Source organism: Engraulis encrasicolus, chromosome 13 (assembly GCF_034702125.1).
Source record: "Engraulis encrasicolus isolate BLACKSEA-1 chromosome 13, IST_EnEncr_1.0, whole genome shotgun sequence".
Lineage (NCBI taxonomy): Eukaryota > Metazoa > Chordata > Actinopteri > Clupeiformes > Engraulidae > Engraulis > Engraulis encrasicolus.
Genome location: NC_085869.1, coordinates 25,624,577 through 25,644,576, shown reverse-complemented (window position 1 = coordinate 25,644,576; position 20,000 = coordinate 25,624,577). Strand labels below are relative to the sequence as shown.

At 46.5% G+C, this 20,000-nt stretch overlaps 1 protein-coding gene across 1 annotated transcript in view; it reads left to right on the top strand.

The window, feature by feature from the left end:
- kalrna (kalirin RhoGEF kinase a) overlaps positions 1-20,000 on the top strand; it is a 329,205-nt gene that overhangs the window by 221,354 nt on the left and 87,851 nt on the right. Inside the window, exons 14-17 of the mRNA XM_063213586.1 lie at positions 2,593-2,762; positions 7,104-7,278; positions 12,779-12,974; positions 16,682-16,848. Coding sequence (XP_063069656.1) covers positions 2,593-2,762; positions 7,104-7,278; positions 12,779-12,974; positions 16,682-16,848 — 708 coding nt within the window. The remainder of the gene's footprint in view (positions 1-2,592; positions 2,763-7,103; positions 7,279-12,778; positions 12,975-16,681; positions 16,849-20,000) is intronic.

Genomic DNA, 20,000 nt, shown 5'->3' with positions numbered 1-20,000 from the left:
TTGCTCCAAACACTGACTTGGCCAGCACCGTCGAGCACAGCTTTGACAGGGTCAAAGGGAACTATCTCCCATGTTTGATGCCGTTTAAATAGTATGAGGAGACTCTAGACTCTATCCTATGACTCAGCGTAGCATTAGCCGCATTAAATTAAAAATAAGGCTGAAGTTGCCCTGCGCGCCCTCGGCTCTGCCACCACTAAAGGGGATCTAATGGAAGTGTATCGCGTGTCATGCTAAAAGCTATATGCTGTATCCACTTCCCCTTCGCTGAAGAACTGTAATGTGATGTGTCTGTGAAGGCTCTTAAAACCACCAAGTTGCTGACAGAGAGAGAGAGAGAGAGAGAGAGAGAGAGAGAAAGAGAGACAAAAAGGGAGAGAGAGAGAGAGTGAAATGGAAACAGGAAATGTGTGTGTGCGTGCGTGCGTGCGTGCGTGCGTGCGTGCGTGCGTGCGTGCGTGCGTGCGTGCGTGCGTGCGTGCGTGCCTGTGTGTGTGTGCACGCGCGCCATGTGTCTGGGTTACATGTGGCTGGCATGGGAAATGTAGACCAGAGTGGCACTCTGTCCCAGTCTGTGGTCCCTGTGAAACGCCTCCGACTGTCCACAACCAATTTACGACTGTTTTGCTTCAGTTGCTCAGAGTAATTGCACATTCATGCGCCGATGCCCTCCGATGAAATATCGAAGCCATGGTCACAATTTGAAGCCATTTACTTAAGGAGAATTGCCATATTCATATGCAGAATGCATTTCTTTAGATGGACAAGTAACACGAATCTCTGCTTTTATCCTCTAAACTCCCTGCTTTTATTTGAGTCAAATGTTTCTAAAACTCAGGGCTTTGTAATCCTCTTAACTGTCAGAATGCTTTAGTTCGACTTGCATGTACTTTGGGAAATCTAGTGGGACTGACATTTACAGTGAAAGGGGATCTGAAGTATATTTTTATTTATTTATTTGGCCTGTTTGTGCTGAATGTGTGTACCAGAACCAAATCTAGCCATGCAATACACTACATTCTACTGCCATATTAAAGGAGCAGTCAATCCTTTTTTGATTTTCACATATACGTGCAGTATTTTCAAGCATTATTCATGAATGTGCATATAATTTTCTTTCTCAGTGCATTCAGCACTTAGATTCATATGTATCAGAATGATTAGCATAGCTTAGCTTAATCACTGGAAGTAAATGGAATCATTAGCATCCAGCCACAAGTGATCACAGGACAGGGGATGAAATAGCTGTTTTGCACTTTGGTGAATTTTACATTAATTTTAAAGTAGTTTATAAGTACATTTGAGGATGTTTTGTTTGATCCCATAGGCTTACATTGCTATGCTTAATTTTGCTATACTGTTACGTAAACACATATGCAAACAAATACACATGCAAACACATAGACGAAAAACCCTTTGTATTCTCATATTTTACTGGGACTTAAGTACATACATGAGCAATTCCCTAAAATGAGGTGGACTGTTCCTTTAATACAACTGGAGTTCCGTATATTTCACTGGATTGGAAGAGGCTTATAAACTTCCACAGGTGTGAATCTATTTCTGAGCGTCCTTGAGCATCTTTGTGCCTAATCTGTGGGAAGCACAAGTGTAGCGGTGCCAAACAAATTTGTGTTTGTGTGTGGGGTGCTTTTACCTGCATAATTTGTATTTGATATATGGTTGGTTTGTTTTATTCCAAGGATTATGAAAAAATGAATTGCTTTATTCATACCTCTTGAAGGAATGATATAGCGTGGGTCACAGAGCAACCCACTTCTGAGCAGATGTGTGGAAGGAAAGCACTATAGGGAACATCAGTTTCAATTTCACTTACACTGCGAGACTCAGCATTTTACCTTGGCAGAGATTAAATCTGAACTCAAATTTTGTGTATATGCATTCCATATGCATTCACATAAGTGTGTGTGTGTGTGTGTGTGTGTGTGTGTGTGTGTGTGTGTGTGTGTGTGTGTGTGTGTGTGTGTGTGTGTGTGTGTGTGTGTGTGTGTGTGTGTGTGTGTGTGTGTGTGTGTGTGTGTGTGTGTGTGTGTGTGTGTGTGTGTGTGTGTGTATGTGTCTCTCTCTCTCTCTCTCTCTCTCTCTCTCTCTCTCTCTCTCTCTCTCTCTCTCTCTGTTAGGCCTACAGCTCTACACAGCGTGACTCGGCCACCACTTTTTGCTTTTCGATTGGGCACGACACAGCTCAATCATAAAGCAAAAAGTGGCAGCCAAGTTGTGCTGTGCCGAGCTGTAGGCCTACCAGAAAACCGGATGTAGTGACAGAGCCTGTAGTGTCCTCGTCATTTTTACATGCTGGTCTACGCACTTTCGATAGTTTTTTTTGAAAGTGCTCTACAAAAAAATCAGTCGACTTGGCTATCTCTTCATCTCCCTCTCTCAGCTATGGTTGTGTAGGGTTTGCAAATGCTTGGCCTATGGATTTTGATCATGTATGATTGGGAAATGGTATCTATCTATCTAAACTTGTCTCTCTCTCTCTCTCTCTCTCTCTCTCTCCCTCTCTCTCTCTCTCTCTCTCTCTCTCTCTCTCTCTCTCCCTCTCTCTCTCTCTCTCTCCCTCTTCCTCAGTTATGGACGTGGATGGAGGACCTCCAAAAGGAGCTGTTGGAGGAGGTGTGTTCGGACTCGGTGGACTCGGTGCAGGAGCTCATAAAGCAGTTCCAGCAGCAGCAGACAGCCACCCTGGAGGCCACCCTTAATGTCATCAAGGAGGGGGAGGACCTGATACAGCAGCTCAGGTACACACACACACACACACACACACACACACACACACACACACACACACACACACACACACACACACACACACACACACACACACACACACACACACACACACACACACACACACACACACACACACACCCCACACACACACACCCTCAACGTCATCAAGGAGGGGGAGGATCTCATACAGCAGCTCAGGTAGACACACACGTACACACGCACGCACGCACGTGCACACACACACACACACACACACACACACACACACGCACACACAGACACACACGCACACATACACACACACAGACACGCGCACAAGCACGCTCGCACACACACACACACACACACACACACACACACACACACACACACACACACACACACACACACACACACACACACACACACACACCCTCAACGTCATCAAGGAGGGGGAGGATCTCATACAGCAGCTCAGGTACACACACACACACACACACGCAAGCACGCACACACACACACACACACACACACACACACACACACACACACACACACACACACACACACACACACACACACACACACACACACACACACACACACACACACACCACACCCCACCACACCAACCTACGCAAAACATTTCACATTTTCCTTGCAGCATCCCCACTTCAAGAGCCCAATCTTTGCATTCCATCCTTCCACACAAATAGGGAAGTGCATGGATGACTGCCCTGGTCCCTCACTCTGGAATTGCAATGCAGCACTAAGCTATCAGAGGTTTCTAAACAATTACTGCACATAGGAGTTCAAGCCAGCATAGGAATAAAGACTAGAGGATGTGTAAATCACACAGCAATTTCACTCAGTTTAGTGGCGAGACAGGTGGGACCATTTCAGGTCAACACAGACAAGTGAAACTATGCTGTTAAAGTAGTGAGCGAACGATCAGCACGAAAGTGCTTTCAGACAGTCGTCCTTCTCACTGCGACGTGAAGTGTCGTTCTGATTTCATGCAGCAAAAAATGAGCTGAACTGTCTTCCCCATTAAAATAAGACCTCCTTCAGACGTTTCAGCACAAGCAGCACAAACGGCTATTCTTTTTATTTTTTTATTTTTTTTTAGTCTTCAATAATTGCTGCTTCTAATGTCTTGTCTCTACATTTTAGTCAGGCTTAATGCTCCGGCGGTGGGTTGTAAGTGGCAATCAGGAAGCGCGGGGAACAGTGGCCGTGTAATGGTCGAGAAAGATTCGCTCCCTCTCCGCTCATCAAAAGCAATCAGCTGTTTTATGGCCCTCATACTCCATTTGGGCTCCCTAAGGGGGTCAGAGGTCAGATCTGGGCACTCCTCCTGATGTCGGCCATGGTCAGCTACGGACTGTAGCTCCTTTAAAGGACTACGAGAATGTATGTATCCGTTGCGGTGCGTTGCACATTACGGCCAAGGGCATCATATTGTACATTGCTCAGTGATGGATATTCCATACAGTAGGCTGCATGTCGAGGTGGATGCATCAGTATAGGCTTATTTCTTCAAATATTACCTGTATGTGCTCTTGGAAAAGCTGTCTACTAATCATGTTGTCTGACTGTCGTGTGTGTGTGTTTGTGTGTGTGTGTGTGTGTGTGTGTGTGTGTGTGTGTGTGTGTGTGTGTGTGTGTGTGTGTGTGTGTGTGTGTGTGTGTGTGTGTGTGTGTGTGTGTGTGTGAGAGAGAGAGAGAGAGAGAGAGAGAGAGAGAGAGAGAGAGAGAGAGAGAGAGAGAGAGAGAGAGAGAGAGAGAGAGAGAGAGAGAGAGAGAGAGAGAGAGAGAGACTGCCTTAAGACCAACACCTTTATAAACTGCGCTGTAGGGTAAATTATAGAAAAAAACGTTTTACTTTTACACCCACACCCTCGTCTAAGCTTTCCTCTAGTCACATAAAATATCACGTGAATATTACATAAAAAAATGGCTCCTCCAACCCAATTTCAATTTCAATTTCAACTTCATTTTTTTAATTATGGGATAACCCCTTGAGATGAGACATCTTGTTTTTAAGGGGGTCCCTAATCTGAACTACCTCCTGTACACCTTCAACATTTTTATCAAATTGTGTGTGAATTGAATTATTTTATCCGTCATAAATGTCACTTTCCTCATTACACATATATATTACGTAATGTACTTGAATGACTGAGCTTCTCACTCTGTCTCTATGGCCACGTTTGCATGACGTTTTTAATTCCAAATGAATAATTCAACATGAAATAGTTCTGTCGAGTTTACTTAAATATTACATTTAATTCCAAATTGTGAAGTGTTTACATGACATTTTCAAAGCGGAATTAAGCTTTAGTCAGAATTGAAGTAAGTTCATTCTGAATCAAATGTCTCATGTAAACGTAGCCTATGTCTCATTTACACATCCTCTCGTCTCGTCGCCACAGGGACTCGGCCATGACCAGTAACAAGATGCCCCACAACAGGGTGATCCACCCTTCGATCCAGGGGGATCGAATTGTTGCTTTAAACCACTGTTTCTCAACAGGGGTGCCGGGACACCCTGGGGTGCCGCGGGCCCCCCTCAGGGGTGCCGCGGAAACGTGGCTGATAAATAAATTATGTAATGCAATACATATTTGTCTAAATTGATAAGTTAGTAAGTAAGTGGAATCTTTCATCTGCCATTTACGCACAATAAAGTAAATATAGGTCGCCCCAGTCAGCTGCAACTTCGAACGTACAGTAGGTCGTGTGACGTCTCCAAATGTGTTACTTTTCTAAGCTTGTGTGGTATCGGATGCAATGCCATGTTATGGCTTGTTGGTTTGGGGTGCCTTGAAATTATTCATGAATCGAAAGGTTGAGAAACACTGCTTTAACCCTTTAGCTCCCATAACGGCCGTGAACGTCCGACTGGATCTGTACCATAACGGCCGCGGCCGGCCGGAATATTTTCATATGAAAATACAGCTGAACGGCCGTCATCATGCAGTTTTTCCAGCTTTCAAACACTTTAGCTCAATATTACAGACCCTCCTCGATATACTTTCAGTATAAAAACTATATGTTTATATTATATTCTTTTTCAGTATTTTAGATTTTATCACGAGATGCGCCGCTTTATGCCACTTGGCAATCTGCAGTCAATTCAAATGACGGCCGTCCGAGATCGGATGGCTAAAAACAACCATTCTGTTTCTACAACCAATATACACTAAATATGAAAACTTCCAACCCTCGTCGATCTATTTTCATGGTCAACAGCACATGTGTATGACTATTTAGGCTATTTTTAGATCATGTTGTTTTATTAGGCTTATGAGATGGTGTTCAACTGTGATCAGTTCTGCCATGGTCCTAAATAGCAAACACAACTGTCCAGCCGATGTCTACACGCTACATATTAAAAATGTAAACTGTCTTCGGTGTGTTTTCAAAGTCAAACCATATGTTGGTATCCAACTATCTTAGTTTCCTGGAACAACTTACAGCGACAGCTCTGCGTAACAGCGCATCGTGAAGGAAGCGCAGCATGGAACAATTGGCTACTCATTTTGCGTGTCAGCTTTGGCAAAGCAGTCAAGGACTGTTACTACTCCACGTTGTCCTTCATAAAAATGTGCGCGAAGACGTTGAGTTGAATGCTAACTTCCAATATTAGCCTACCAACGTGGTGTTTGTAGCACTTCAATTCCGGTCAAAGTCGGTGATGCCTGGCGCGTCTTACCTGTGCCAAATTGGGAGGGGAAACTTCCTAGAGCTCCATTCATGTCCTGTCTGCTATCGCGGCCACTTCTACGGTTATCCTTACACGTCTTTGGCATGGTTTAGTTCAAACATTATTAGCTAGTGTAGTCCATCACAGTTATACCGCTTGAAACCGCTTGAAAACAGGACTTTTGGGTGAACGACATTTGTTGTCGTCACATGATCATTGTTCAACTTTGACCCTGGATGGATGGATGGATAGACGGAAGGATAGATAGATAGATGGATAGAGAGATCGATAGATAGATAGATAGGCCTAAATATATAGATATATAGATAGATAGACCTAGATAATATCGGATTTTATCACATTTTTATCATTTAATCCACATCAAAGGCACTCTATGGAAATACTGAACAATTAATTATATATAAATGATATACCATTTGAAAGTGTGTTTTCTCTACTTTAATATGAAAGTAACTTGTAATTGACACTTTTCATTTCTTTTCAAGTTATTTGACATTATTTAGAATATGACCAAAATGTCAATTTTTCCTTAGAATTCCTGGTAGGATTCCGGCCTATTCAAAAAAAGTTCTGGTAGCTAAAGGGTTAAACAACAAAGTTTATTCTGTTTCTCATTTACCATCCTCTGTACTCACCACAGGGACTCGGCCATGACCAGTAACAAGATGCCCCATAACAGCTCCATCGCCCACATCGAGAGCGTGCTGCAGCAGCTGGACGAGGCGCAGGGGCAGATGGAGGAGCTCTTCCACGAGAGGAAGATCAAACTGGACATCTTCCTACAGCTGAGAATCTTCGAGCAGTACACCATCGAGGTGAGAGAATAATGGAGGCGGGGGACAAGAGGGAGAGTGAGAGAGGAAGGGAGGGAGAGAAAGAGCTCCTCAAGCAGTCCACCGTCAAGGCGACAGAAGAGAATGGGGACAGGAGACAATTGAGAGAGGGAGGAGGGAGAGAGAGAGAGAGAGCTTTTTCATGAAGATCAAACTGGACATATTCCTACAGCTGAGGATCTCCGAACAGTACACCATCGAGGTGATAGAATAATGGATGCAGGGGACAAGAGGGAGAGCGAGGAGGGGGAGTGAGATAGTAGGAAGATAGCTCTTCAAGCAGTACACCGTCAAGGTGACAAGAAAATGGAGACAGGAGACAAGTGGGAGAGGGAGAAGGGAGAGACAGAGAGCTTTTTCATGAAGATCAAACTGGACATCTTCCTACAGCTGAGGATCTCCGAACAGTACACCATAGAGGTGAGAGAGTAATGGAGGCGGGGGACAAGAGGGAGAGTGAGAGAGGAAGGGAGGGAGAGAAAGAGCTCCTCAAGCAGTCCACCGTCAAGGTGACAGAAGACAATGGGGACAGGAGACAATTGAGAGAGGGAGAGAGGAGGGTGGGAGGGAGAGCAAGATAGCTCCTCAAGCAGAAGAAAATGGAGTCTGGAGACAACTTGGAGAAAGGGAGTGAGAGAGAGAGGTCTTTCATGAGGATCAAACTGGACATCTTTCTACAGCAGAGGGTTTTTGAACAGTAGAGCCTACACCATCGAGGTGAGAGAATAATGGAGGTAGGGGACAAACGGGAGAGGAAGTGGGCTCAGGAGACAAGTGGGAGAGAGGGAGGGAGAGAGAGAGAGAGCTTTCATGAGGATCAAACTGGACATCTTTCTACAGCAGAAGGTTTTTGAACAGTAGAGCCTACACCATCGAGGTGAGAGAGTAATGGAGGCAGGGGACAAGAGGGAGAGGAGGAAGTGTGGGAGGGAGGCTATGAGTGCGAGATAACTCTTCAAGCAGTACACCATCAAGGGTGACAGAGAAGAAAAAATGGGGACAGGAGACAAGTGGGAGAGCGAGCAAGAGAGAGAGAGAGAGAGAGAGAGAGAGAGAGAGAGAGAGAGGGAGAGAGGGAGAGAGGGAGGGAGGATCAAACTGGGCATCTTCCTACATCTTCCAATTTTCAACAGCAGGCTACACCATTGAGGTGAGGAGAAACATGGGGACAGGGGACACATGAGATAGAGAGATTGGGAGGGAGGGTAGGAGGGGAAAAGAGAGAGAGAGAGAGAGAGAGAGAGAGAGAGAGAGAGAGAGAGAGAGAGAGAGATAGAGACTTAGCTCAAGATCAAACTGGACGTATTCCTACAGCTTTGAACTGTACACCAGGGCAGGGTGAGAAGAAAATGGGACAGCGGACAAGAAGTGGGAGGGGTGTGGCGGTTGAGCGGCGCGGACAATAAGGGAGAGATTCAGACATGAATATAGTAATGGAGGCTGGAGTCAAGGGAGGGAGATGGCTGGACTGCCTATCTGACATTAAGGGCATTTTCCCGGTGGGCTGACAGTACTCTGGGACCGATGCTGTTCTTTGATTTGTTTTGTTTTTGTTTCTGTTTTTCCCCTTAAGCCTGGCTCAAACTACACGACTATCGCGCCGATTCTCGGCTGAAAACCCCCCTTACGACAATCGGTGGAACGTTACCCCCCAGGACCATCGCAAGCGATTGTCGGGAAAGATTTCCTCGTCGTGGCCGACGTTCTAAGATAGAACTTTGGCAGCTCAAAGAGTCGCCGATCGCAAGTCGTAGAAATCAAACAGTGTTTGATATTTGCGACTGGAAATAGAACGTCGGGCATTGTCTGGGTGGTTGCGAGCAGGGATAAGATTGACAGTTGCGATTCTCTTCTAGTGTGCGGTGCACCCCGACGTCAAAATCGGACACACAATCGGCAGTCGTGCAGTTTGAGCCAGGTTTTAGAGACCGGCCCACCATCTAATTGTGGCACCCCATTGGTTCATCTTTACAGTTATATAGACATTGTGCAGAAAAAACAGTCTGGAAAAATCGGCTGGTCTACGCCAAAGATGCCCTTCCTGATCAAAGTTCAAGAGAGTCCTTGTGCACAAGCCCTCAGTAATGCAGGTGCAGGTATGAGGCAGGAGAAGGTGAATCAATGAACACAATTCAAGAGACACCGCACACTGCTTACTTTTCTTTACTTTATTTCTCGGAGCGAACAACGCGGTTCGCCCAAATGCATCATCCAGGTTCCAACCTGATGACGCATTGGGCGAAACGCGTTGTTCGCTCCGAGAAATAAGGTAAAGAAAAGTGAGCAGTGTGCGGTGTCTCTTGAATTTTGTTCATTGATGCCCTTCCTGATGTTTGGTCCCAGACCAGCCCTGAGGGAGGGAGAGTGCGCAGTGTTGCCAGATTGGGCTGGTTCCCGCCCAATTCGGCTGCTTAGGATGGCCGTGTGCGGGTAAAAATGGCGTTTATCAGAAAAACCCGCCCGCTTTTTGCCATAGAAATTAATAGAATTGGGCGGGATTTTGTGCTTCTAGGCTGGTTTTGAACATTTTTTAGGCTGGAAATCATCAGCCTCATCTGGCAACCCTGAGAGTGCGAGAAAGGAGAGCTGTGGAAAAGGGGGAAAGAGAGATAGGAATAAAAACAGCAATGGAAAGAACACGATTCTAATAGAATGATGAAGTGAGAAAAGTAGAGGAACATACAGAACAGAGGATGGTATGGAGAACTCATCATCCTATTTTTCCTTTCTTCCCATTTAACATCTCACTGAGTATACTCAACAACAGTAGCTGCACACATGAATGGAGTCGAGACAAAAGGAGTGGGTGGACACAAAAATAGTGCAAAGGAAAAGACAGTGGAAAAAACAGTGCATTAGGGGAAAAGAGAAAGAAAAAGCATTAAAAAAAGACTAACAGACAGCCAAAAAAAGACAAAAGAAAGAGAGACGAAAAGAAAAGAAAATACGGTGAGTGTGGTGTGGAACTTTAAAAGCTACAGGGAGCGATTCTGTTTATTCATTTGTTTTTTGTTGTTGTTGGAGTTTGCACCAGTCATCAGGGCTGTCTGTGTATTAATATCAATGAAAAGCTTTGGGAACATCAAGGGAGTCAGGGGATCAATAAACACAGACATTTTTAAAAATGAAAGGGGAAAACACAGACATCCAAAAACACACTATCCGGCACAGGCGAAGAAGAAACAGTTTTGTGTTTGTTTTTCTTTTCTCTCCTCTGTGTGTGTGTGTGTGTGTGTGTGTGTGTGTGTGTGTGTGTGTGTGTGTGTGTGTGTGTGTGTGTGTGTGTGTGTGTGTGAATGTGTGTGTCTGTGATTGTGTGTGTGCGTGCGTGCGTGCGTGTGTGTGCATGTTGTGATGTGTGTGTGTTGTGGGGTGGAGGTGAGATTGGCCTTCTGTAAGATGATGGAGAAGGGGAGACAGAAAGACGGACAGAAGAAGGAGGGAAGGGAGGGGTGAAGGGAAGAGGGGGTACATGTAGGAAAGGAAGGATGAAAAGGCATTCCCTGGGGAACCAGAAATGGGGGCTCAGGTGTGTGTGTGTGTGTGTGTGTGTGTGTGTGTGTGTGTGTGTGTGTGTGTGTGTGTGTGTGTGTGTGTGTGTGTGTGTGTGTGTGTGTGTGTGTGTGTGTGTGTGTGTGTGTGTGTGTGAAAGAGAGCGAGAGAGAGAGATAAAGAGAGAGAGAGAGAGAGAGACAGAGAGAAAGGGGGTTGTATGTGGGGGGCATAGAAAGAGTGTATTTGTGTGTGTGAGGAGGCGGCTGTGTGTGTGTGACTGAGAGAGAGAGTGAGAGAGAAGAAAGTGAAAGTGAAAAGGTCACATACTCTGCCATTTCTTTGCCTACAGTGGGAGGAGTAATCCACTAACCCACTTTTTCTTTTTTTGGACACAGACAGGCGGCATGTTTGGTAGAAGAAAGGAGGGCTGTATGTTATATATGTTTCCATGTTGTTTACCTGATGGATAGCTGCTCTACTAACGACTGACGTCGCGGCAGCTTTTTCCCGCTTCTTTGTTGCTACCTCCTCAACGCGGCGCTCAGAGAAACGCATTCACCTTCATCTCACTGAAGGAGTCGATGAAGGAGACGATAAAAGAGCTCGATGAAGAAAGAAAAAAAAGTCAAATCAAGACGAAAAGAAGGCTTTGATTCAATCTGTGAATTTCAAAGGCCCACATCCAACACAGTCAAAGGCACAGATGTCAGAGAGTCCCCCTTTTTTGTTAGCTTCAAACTAAACTAGAATAGAGGGACTGCCTTCCAGCTGCTACTGTCGCTTGCTGCTGCCTTGTTTTGTTTTTCTTCTCTTGTGGCCCAGAAACCCTTTAAACAGAGGCTCGCCAAAAAAAATGTCTCTTTGTGTTTTGAATAAAGCATTTCACCCTTGGCTAGTTCTAATCACACAACATTACACCCGCACACAACACACTAGTACTCTCTCTCTCTCTCTCTCTCTCTCTCTCTCTCTCTCTCTCTCTCTCTCTCTCTCTCTCTCTCTCTCTCTCTCTCTCTCTCTCTCTCTCTCTCTCTCTCTCTCTCTCTCGCTCGCTCTCTTTCTCTCTCTCTCTCTCTCTCTCGCTCTCTCACACACACACACACACCCTCATACACACACTTGCACTTTGCACGGCTCATTGAGTGGCTGAATTGCCTGGCCTAGGGGGGGTCTGAACAATAGCACATACACTCGGGAAAGGGAATATTGCCAACCCCAGGACAGGTGTGATGACGATAATGTGGGACGCCTACCACCTCTCCATCTCCTTCTCCATCTCTCCTTATCTGTTTCTGTATTTTCCTTTCTGGTGCTATCATTATTTCTGATGCTATCATTATTTCTGCCTCTTTGTATCTCTCTCAAATGTCTTTAAGTGCCTGTCTGTGTATGTACATATTTCTATATACTGCAGCATCATCTTCTTATCTTATCTGCCATCTTACTCTCACTCTCTGTATTTGTTTATGCTCCATTTGTTTTGTCACATTTGCAGTTTTGTTTCTGTACAATGTGCTAACAGTGCTCTGTCGCTGTCATTTCTCTATATGTTTCCACCTCTCTTCCTCTTTAAATATTTTCCTTTCTCTCTCTCTCGCTCTCTCTTTCTTTTCTCTCTTGCTCTCCACCCCTCTCTCTCATCTCTCCACCCCCCTCTCTCATCTCTCCATCTCTCCATCTCTCTCTCTCTCTCTCTCTCTCTCTCTCTCTCTCTCTCTCTCTCTCTCTCTCTCTCTCTCTCTCTCTCTCTCTCTCTCTCTCTCTCTCTCTCCTTTCTCTCTTGTTCTCTGTCTCTCTCACTATCCCCTCTCTCATCTCTCCATCTCCACCTCTCTCTCTCTCTCTCTCTCTCTCTCGCTCTCTCTTTCACTCTCTCTCTCGCTCTCTCTCTCTCGTCCTCTGTCTCTCTCACCACCCCCTCTCTCGTCTCTCCATCTCTCTCTCTCTCTCTCTCTCTCTCTCTCTCTCTCTCTCTCCTCCTCCCCAGGTGACGGCGGAGCTGGATGCGTGGAACGAGGACCTGTTGCGCCAGGCGAGTGACGTGGGGGGAGAGGAGCTGGTGCAGGTGGAGCAGCGCCTACAGAGGCACGCGGAGAGGAAGCTGGCCATGAACAACATGACCTTCGAGGTCATGCAGCAGGGACAAGACCTCCACCAGTACATCATGGAGGTGCAGGCTTCAGGTGAGACGGAGAGAGGGATCAGGATTAGGAGAGAGATAGAGAGAGAGACAGAGACAGAGACAGAGATGATGATGATTATGTAGAGGAGAGAGAGAGATGGAGGAAGAGAGAGAGAGGGAGAGATAGGGAGGGATGGAGAATTTGGAGAGGAGAGAGAGAGAAATGGAGAGAGAGATGATGATTATGGAGAGGAGACAGAGAGAGATAGAGGGATGAGGATTAGGGAGAGAGAGAAAGAGAGGGAGTGAGAGAGAGAAAAGAGAGATAATTCACAATGCCAACCTCCAACCAGCACAATATCGCCACTAGTGTCTCCTTCAATTTTGTTCATTCTGGAGAGAGAGAGAGAGAGAGAGAGAGAGAGAGAGAGAGAGAGAGAGAGAAAGACAGAGGGAGAGAGAGAGAGAGAGAGAGAGAGAGAGAGAGGGAGAGGGAGAGAGAGAGAGAAGCCCCATAATGCATGCTGCATGGCATCTGCCAGTGGAACGGTGTAATAATCATTGAAAAGTTAACTGCCATAGTACTACTCCACTACTATGGCATAACACAAAGCCTTTAGTAATGCACTTTAGTAAAGACTTTCTGTAAACAGAAAATGTAGAAATCTGTGTCTTAACAGGCTAAACAACAACATATACTGTATAAATATTACAAGGTCAACTTTTCACTGTACTCAAATAGTGAAAGTAAATAAATAGAGTTAGGGTAAGAGAATGTAAAATGAGCGATGGAATGAGGGAGGAGGAATGTGAGGAAGACAAGAAAGAGACGATGGAGAAGGACACACACAGTGAGGCAGAGGTGAGAATGGGATGGGAATAGAAGAAGAGAATATAGGACAGAATTAGGAGGAGAACGGCCGGAAGGAAGAGAAGAGAGATGAGGAGAGGAAGTAGGTTATGCATTAGAGGAAGGGGGAGAAGAAAGAGGAGAGTATTTTTTTTTTTGTCAGGAAATAGGGGAACGTTAAAAAGAGGCTCTGAAGAAAGATGAATGGGGGAGGAGGAGATGACTTACAGATGGTGAAAGTTATAGTAGAACAGATTTCGTGAAAAAGCAAAGAATGGATAACAAATATCTCTGACATGAGGAGTGCAGAGCACTAAAGAAATGATGTAAGGATGATTAGGGAAGAGGGAAAAGGGCTATGTATGTACCGTATAATGCTTAAAAACAGAAACCAGTGAATAAAAAAACAGTACATTAGCTGAGAGACGGCACAGACAGATAACTCCAGACCTCCCGTGTGTTTCCCATGGTGAATTACAGCATACATTTCCCCACCTCCACAGAAATGTGTGGCAAAGTGATGATACAATGTCCCCTCATGGGACAGTGACTGTACCCACCACGGAATTTCCCTGTGCCCTGCATCTGCGGGGCCTATCGTAGCCGCCAGCTTAAGTGCCCCAAGAGGGTGTTCCGCTGAGATACTGTGCCCATATTTCTCCTGACCTCAGAGTTCACCCTCTCAGGCGCTTACGGTGGAGTCTGGAAATGGGTTAGGGAAGCTGGGCTGTTCATCCTCATCTCTACTCTGCTATCTACCACACCACACTACACACCACACACACATAGAGTACAGTGCAGACAGGCACGCATGCACACACACACAAACGAGCACACACACACACTGTACACACACACACACACACTCTCTCTCTCTCTCTCTCTCTCTATCTCTCTCTCTCACACACACACACACCCACACACATGGCCGCACGCACACACACACACACTACACTACACTACACTACACTACACACTACACCACACTTGACCCAGTGCCTTCTTCATCTTAGTACGGCAGTACAGAGTATTTTTAACCACCTTCAGAGTGACAGGCTCTCTCACTCACCCGCTCGCTCGCTCGCTCGCTCCTGTCTGAAAGGCTATTCATCCAGACACTCCCACGCCCAAAGCCCCTAAATGAAGACGTGAAGTGGAGGGGATGTTTCTTTTAGTGTGCGCTGGCAAGGCAAGGCAAGGCATACCCAGGCCTCGGTCTCTGCTTTATCTTCTTGGCTCCAGGCTACGTATTAACTTCCCAGATGCTGTTATTCATAGCTGCTATCGGTGGATGCGTTGGCTTGTTTGCCATGTACAGTACACAGTATGCTCTCCTGGCTCGCTCTCTCCTGTACACAGTTGCCGCTGACAACTTTCGGTCGGGCCCTGGGCAAGGCCATTCGAAAGGCCCCCCCTCCACTCAATACATTGAATTTAATTGGGACTCAATTCTGGGCCCACACTTTTTCCTTGGTCTGGGACGACCAACCCCTTTGTCCGCCTCGTGTCAGCTTCCCTGCTTGTGCAGACTGTTGTTGTAAGCCAGAGTACATATGTCTTCTCACTACACACATTCAATGCACACAGGCTAAAGCCCCTACTCTTAGCGCCTCACTCTCACAGTAAGCTACAAGTGAAATAGACTCCTCTCTGCGCTGCATGATATACTTGTGAACAGTACGGTCCAACAGTGCAGTGTTAATACCAAAACTAATGGCATTTGGCAGATGTTTGTTCAGATAACCTGCTTATGTTGATTAAAGCAGCTGAACTCCTTTACCACTTTATCAGTTCAATAGTTTTGCTAACATGTGAAGTCGAATGCGTCTTTGGCATGTTAATAAACCCCAATCCAGGCAGGCTGCAAACCTCGAAGTCTGTTAGCTGACCCCCGGATCTTGCTTCCTAGATTAGAATTTATCGTCAGACTGCTTTAGATGGCCAACGATTATCATGCGGTGCACATACAACTTCCAAGGCTAATTGGGAACGTAGCTTTGTAATGAAGAGGAATGGCCATGGCCCCAGCCAGCAGACTCAGCAAATCTGCTACTGCCCCCTGCTGGAGACTTTTGGAAAAAAATATATTCTCATCTCTGAAGCCATGTAACTGTGCTGACCATATGTGACTGTTTTCTCCTGTAAACATTCCAAGTTCGTCTTGTTTTGTGTGAGACCGACTACAATGGTTCAGTATCCCTAAACATTACCTCACCGCCTCTGTGTGTGTGTGTGTGTGTGTGTGTGTGTGTGTGTGTGTGTGTGTGTGTGTGTGTGTGTGTGTGTGTGTGTGTGTGTGTGTGTGTGTGTGTGTGTGTGTGTGTGTGTGTGTGTGTGGGTGTGTGGGTGTGTGTGTCTGTCTGTGTCTGTGTGCACGACATGCCTGTGCATACGTGTGTATGTGTGTGTGTGCCTGTGTCTGTGTGTGTTTGTGTGCGTGTGCGTGTGACTGTGTGTGTGTGTGTGTGTGTGTGTGTGTGTGTGTGTGTGTGTGTGTGTGTGTGCCTGTGTCTGTGTGTGTGTGTGTGCGTGTGCGTGTGACTGTGTGTGTGTGTCTGTGTGTGTGTCTGTGTGTCTGTGTGTCTGTGTGCGTGCGACTGTGTGTGTCTGTGTGTGTGTGTGTGTGTGTGTGTGTGCCTGTGTCTTCATGTGTTTGCACGCCTGTGCGTGTCTGTGTGTGCCTGTGTATGCCTGTGTCTGTGCCTGTGTCTGTGCGTGTGTGTATGTGTATCTGTGTGTCCACCCCCACCCCACCCCCTTGTGTGTGTGCCTGTGTATGCCTGTGTCTGTGCATGTGTGTGTGTGTATGTACGTATGTGTGTCTGTGTGTCTGCCTCACCCTCTCCCCCTCCCCCTCCCCCCCCCTACCCCTCCTCCTCCTCCTCCACCTCCACCTCCACCTCCCCCTCCCCCTCCAGGCATCGAGCTGACGGGGGAGAAGGAGGTGGACCTGGCCACGCAGGTGCAGGAGCTGCTGGAGTTCCTGCACGAGAAGCAGCAGGAGCTGGACCTCAGCGCCGACCAGACCCACAAGAGGCTGGAGCAGGTGCTGCAGCTACGCCACCTGCAGGCCGAAGTCAAGCAGGTCGGTGATCACCCCAGGCAGTGGCGGTGGCAGTGACAGTGGCACACACATGGAGATGTGCATGCACGCCAGACTTGTACGAAATTCCGAATTGAATGAATTCGAATTCACAGTAATGCCATTATATGAACACTAGGTGGTGGTGTTCTATGTACTCTCAATGGGTGTTGTAGATTAAATTAAAAGAAATTCAAGGTAAGGACACCACCTAGTGTTCGTATTATGGCATTATTTTGAATTGCAATTCACTCAATTCGGAATTTCGTACAAACCTGATGCACGCACACGCACACATACAGGCAGGCATGCAGACACATACACATAAACACAAACACAAAGCGCTCTCTCTACATTTCCCTCTCTCTGTAAATTCTCTCTATTCTCTCTCTCTTTCTCACTCACTCTCTCTCTCTCACTCACACACACACACACACACACACACACACACACACACACACACACACACACACACACACACACACACACACACACACACACACACACACACACACACACACACAAACAAACACAAACACACACACACAAACACACAGAGATACTGCAACTGCGCCTCCCACAGGCTAAGACCAAACAGCTCAGTCCCCCCTCGCCCTCTCCTCCCTCCCATAGCAACTCTACACACCCACATGGTAATGAAGTCTAACAGGAAAACGGCTGCACTTACAGGAAGCTTTTAAGAGAATTTTCTCCACTCTGGATTGAAGCCACCATCATTATTGCACCAGCCCCACCCATCTCTAGCATGGCTCATAAAGGAGGAGGATAGTGGTTATGATGATGAAGATGATGATGATGATGATGATGATGATGATGACGATGATGATGACGATGATGATGATGATGACGATGAAGAGGATGATATTACCATGTAGGGCTGTGTAAGGCTGGCCGCACACTGGCTCCGACAGCACTGCGTCGCACTTTTGCTTCCGACTGAATTCGGACCCCCAAACCCAATTTCACACGAACATTGCATTGATAGTCAATGGGTGGCGCCGACAAAATAGAACTTGTCTCTAATTGCTATCCGACATCGGTGAATGTCCGCGGACATCGGCGCCAGTGTGCGTGGTTCTATTGAAAACAATGGAATCGAATTTTAGCTGAGCAGTGCCCAGCACTTTGTCGTAGCCGGTGTGCGGAAGCCCTTATATATCAAATTTATATCGTAATATCCATACTGATGTCAAACAATATCAATTCAAAACAATATCAAATAATGTCAAGTTGAAACTTATCATTTCAACTAAATATTTTTGTCATTCTCAAGGTAGGTTACACTAAGCGCAGTACACCCCCCTCCACTTGAGCCATTGCAAGCACAGAGCAGACTTGCTACCCAACACTCTTGCGGACCACCACTGTGTGTTTCTCTATGGCTCTCCACTCACACTGCTGAAGGGAGGGAAGATGGTGGATTGTTCAGCACAATTATTTGTCTTTAAAAGCAATGTCATCTAAAAAAAATAGTGATATCAATAATTGACTGAAATAATCATGATTTTGATTTTTCTCATAATTGAGCATGTTATATCAACACTGTCACCACCAGTACATCCAGTGTTCGGAAGCACACTCATTTTCATCAAGCATGAGCGTTGCTGACATTTCAAAACACATTAGCGATGATTCATTACCCACTGTTTACACGTGGCCTAGAAATGCAAGGTTAGTCCAACTAAGTCCGACTGGGTCTTATGACACTTGACATTTAATTTTGAATTCTCAGTCAGTCAAAGGGTTGGAAGGTATCGACTGCACCACGAGTGCGCAACACAGTATAGCAGTACAATCAGAGAGAGTAGAGAGAGAGAGGTTCCATTGGCCCATTGTTTCCGGGTTCTATTATTGCAAGGGGGAGGGGGGGGGAATCCCCCTTTAGGCAGACCTAGGCAGACCTAAGGACTGTTCTATTCAATGCTAGGAGTATTATGACACGCCCCTTTAGGCAGACCAGAACCTGGTCATGTTAGGTGCCCATAGCAACCTATTACATTGGCATATCTCTATATACTTAAAGAATCTCTGGTATAATGCAATGACTTCATGGCTCCCCCACCCAATATCGTTTTAATAACTATAGGTGCACCATAATATTGTGCAGATCTGTACCCAGTGTTAGTCTGGTTCCATTTGACCTTCAATGGCAAAAAATTAAAAACAACCGCTGACTATTTCATTTCATTACTGAGCTACTCCCGGTAGTACTTACTTACTGTACGTACACCTCATACTGTCGGGAATGTTAAAATGGTGGAAAACCTTCTGGGAGCAGCTATGGCTTACAGCGATCCACGAAGAGGAGACAAGAGCTATTGAATCGGTTTATAGCCCATAGAGTTGGTTACCCTGCTGTTAGTTGCATGCCACGCCACCTGTGATGATGAATAAAACATGTGGTAAAGTGCGGGCGGGCCCTTATTGGCGCAGCTCCTATGGCTGCCATAGCCACAGCACCAGGAGCTACAGTATCAGTCACTGCCTGCCTGCCTGCCTGCCTGCCTGCCTGCCTGCCTGCCTGCCTGGCTTGTGCTTGCTGGCATGTTACATGTGTGGGAAAGCTTCGCATTGGACTCAGGAAAAAGCGTGGGCCACATTAATAAAACATGCCAGACGCCCCTCTCTCCCTCCTCCTCCCTCTCCTCCCTCTCCTTCTCTCCTTCTCCTCCTCCATCCTCCTCCCCCTCCTTCTCATCATCTCTCTCCAGCTCAACCTCCTCCTTCTTTCTTTTCTGCCTCCTCATACCCCTCCTCTCCTCCTCCTCGTCATCTTCCTCCAACTCATTCTTCTCCTCCTCTCCTTCCTCCCTCTCCTCCTCTCTCTCCCCCTCTTTGCCTTCCTCCTCATCCTCCTCTTCCTCTCCTCCAGTGTCTTCAGTCTCCCTCCTCCTCTCTCCTCCTCCTCAACCTCACCCACACCACTGCACACCTCTCCTCTTCGCTACTCCTCCCCTCGCCCCTCCCCTCTCCCCTCCTCTCTCCTCTCCTTCCTTCTCCCCTCTCTCCAATGCCCTCTCTTTCTTCTCCCCTCGCTCCCCCCGTCTCTCCTCTCCCCACTGCTCTCCTCCTTCCCTCCCTCCTCCCTTCTCCCCTCTCTCCTCCTTCACTCCCCTCCTCTCCTCCTCCCCTCT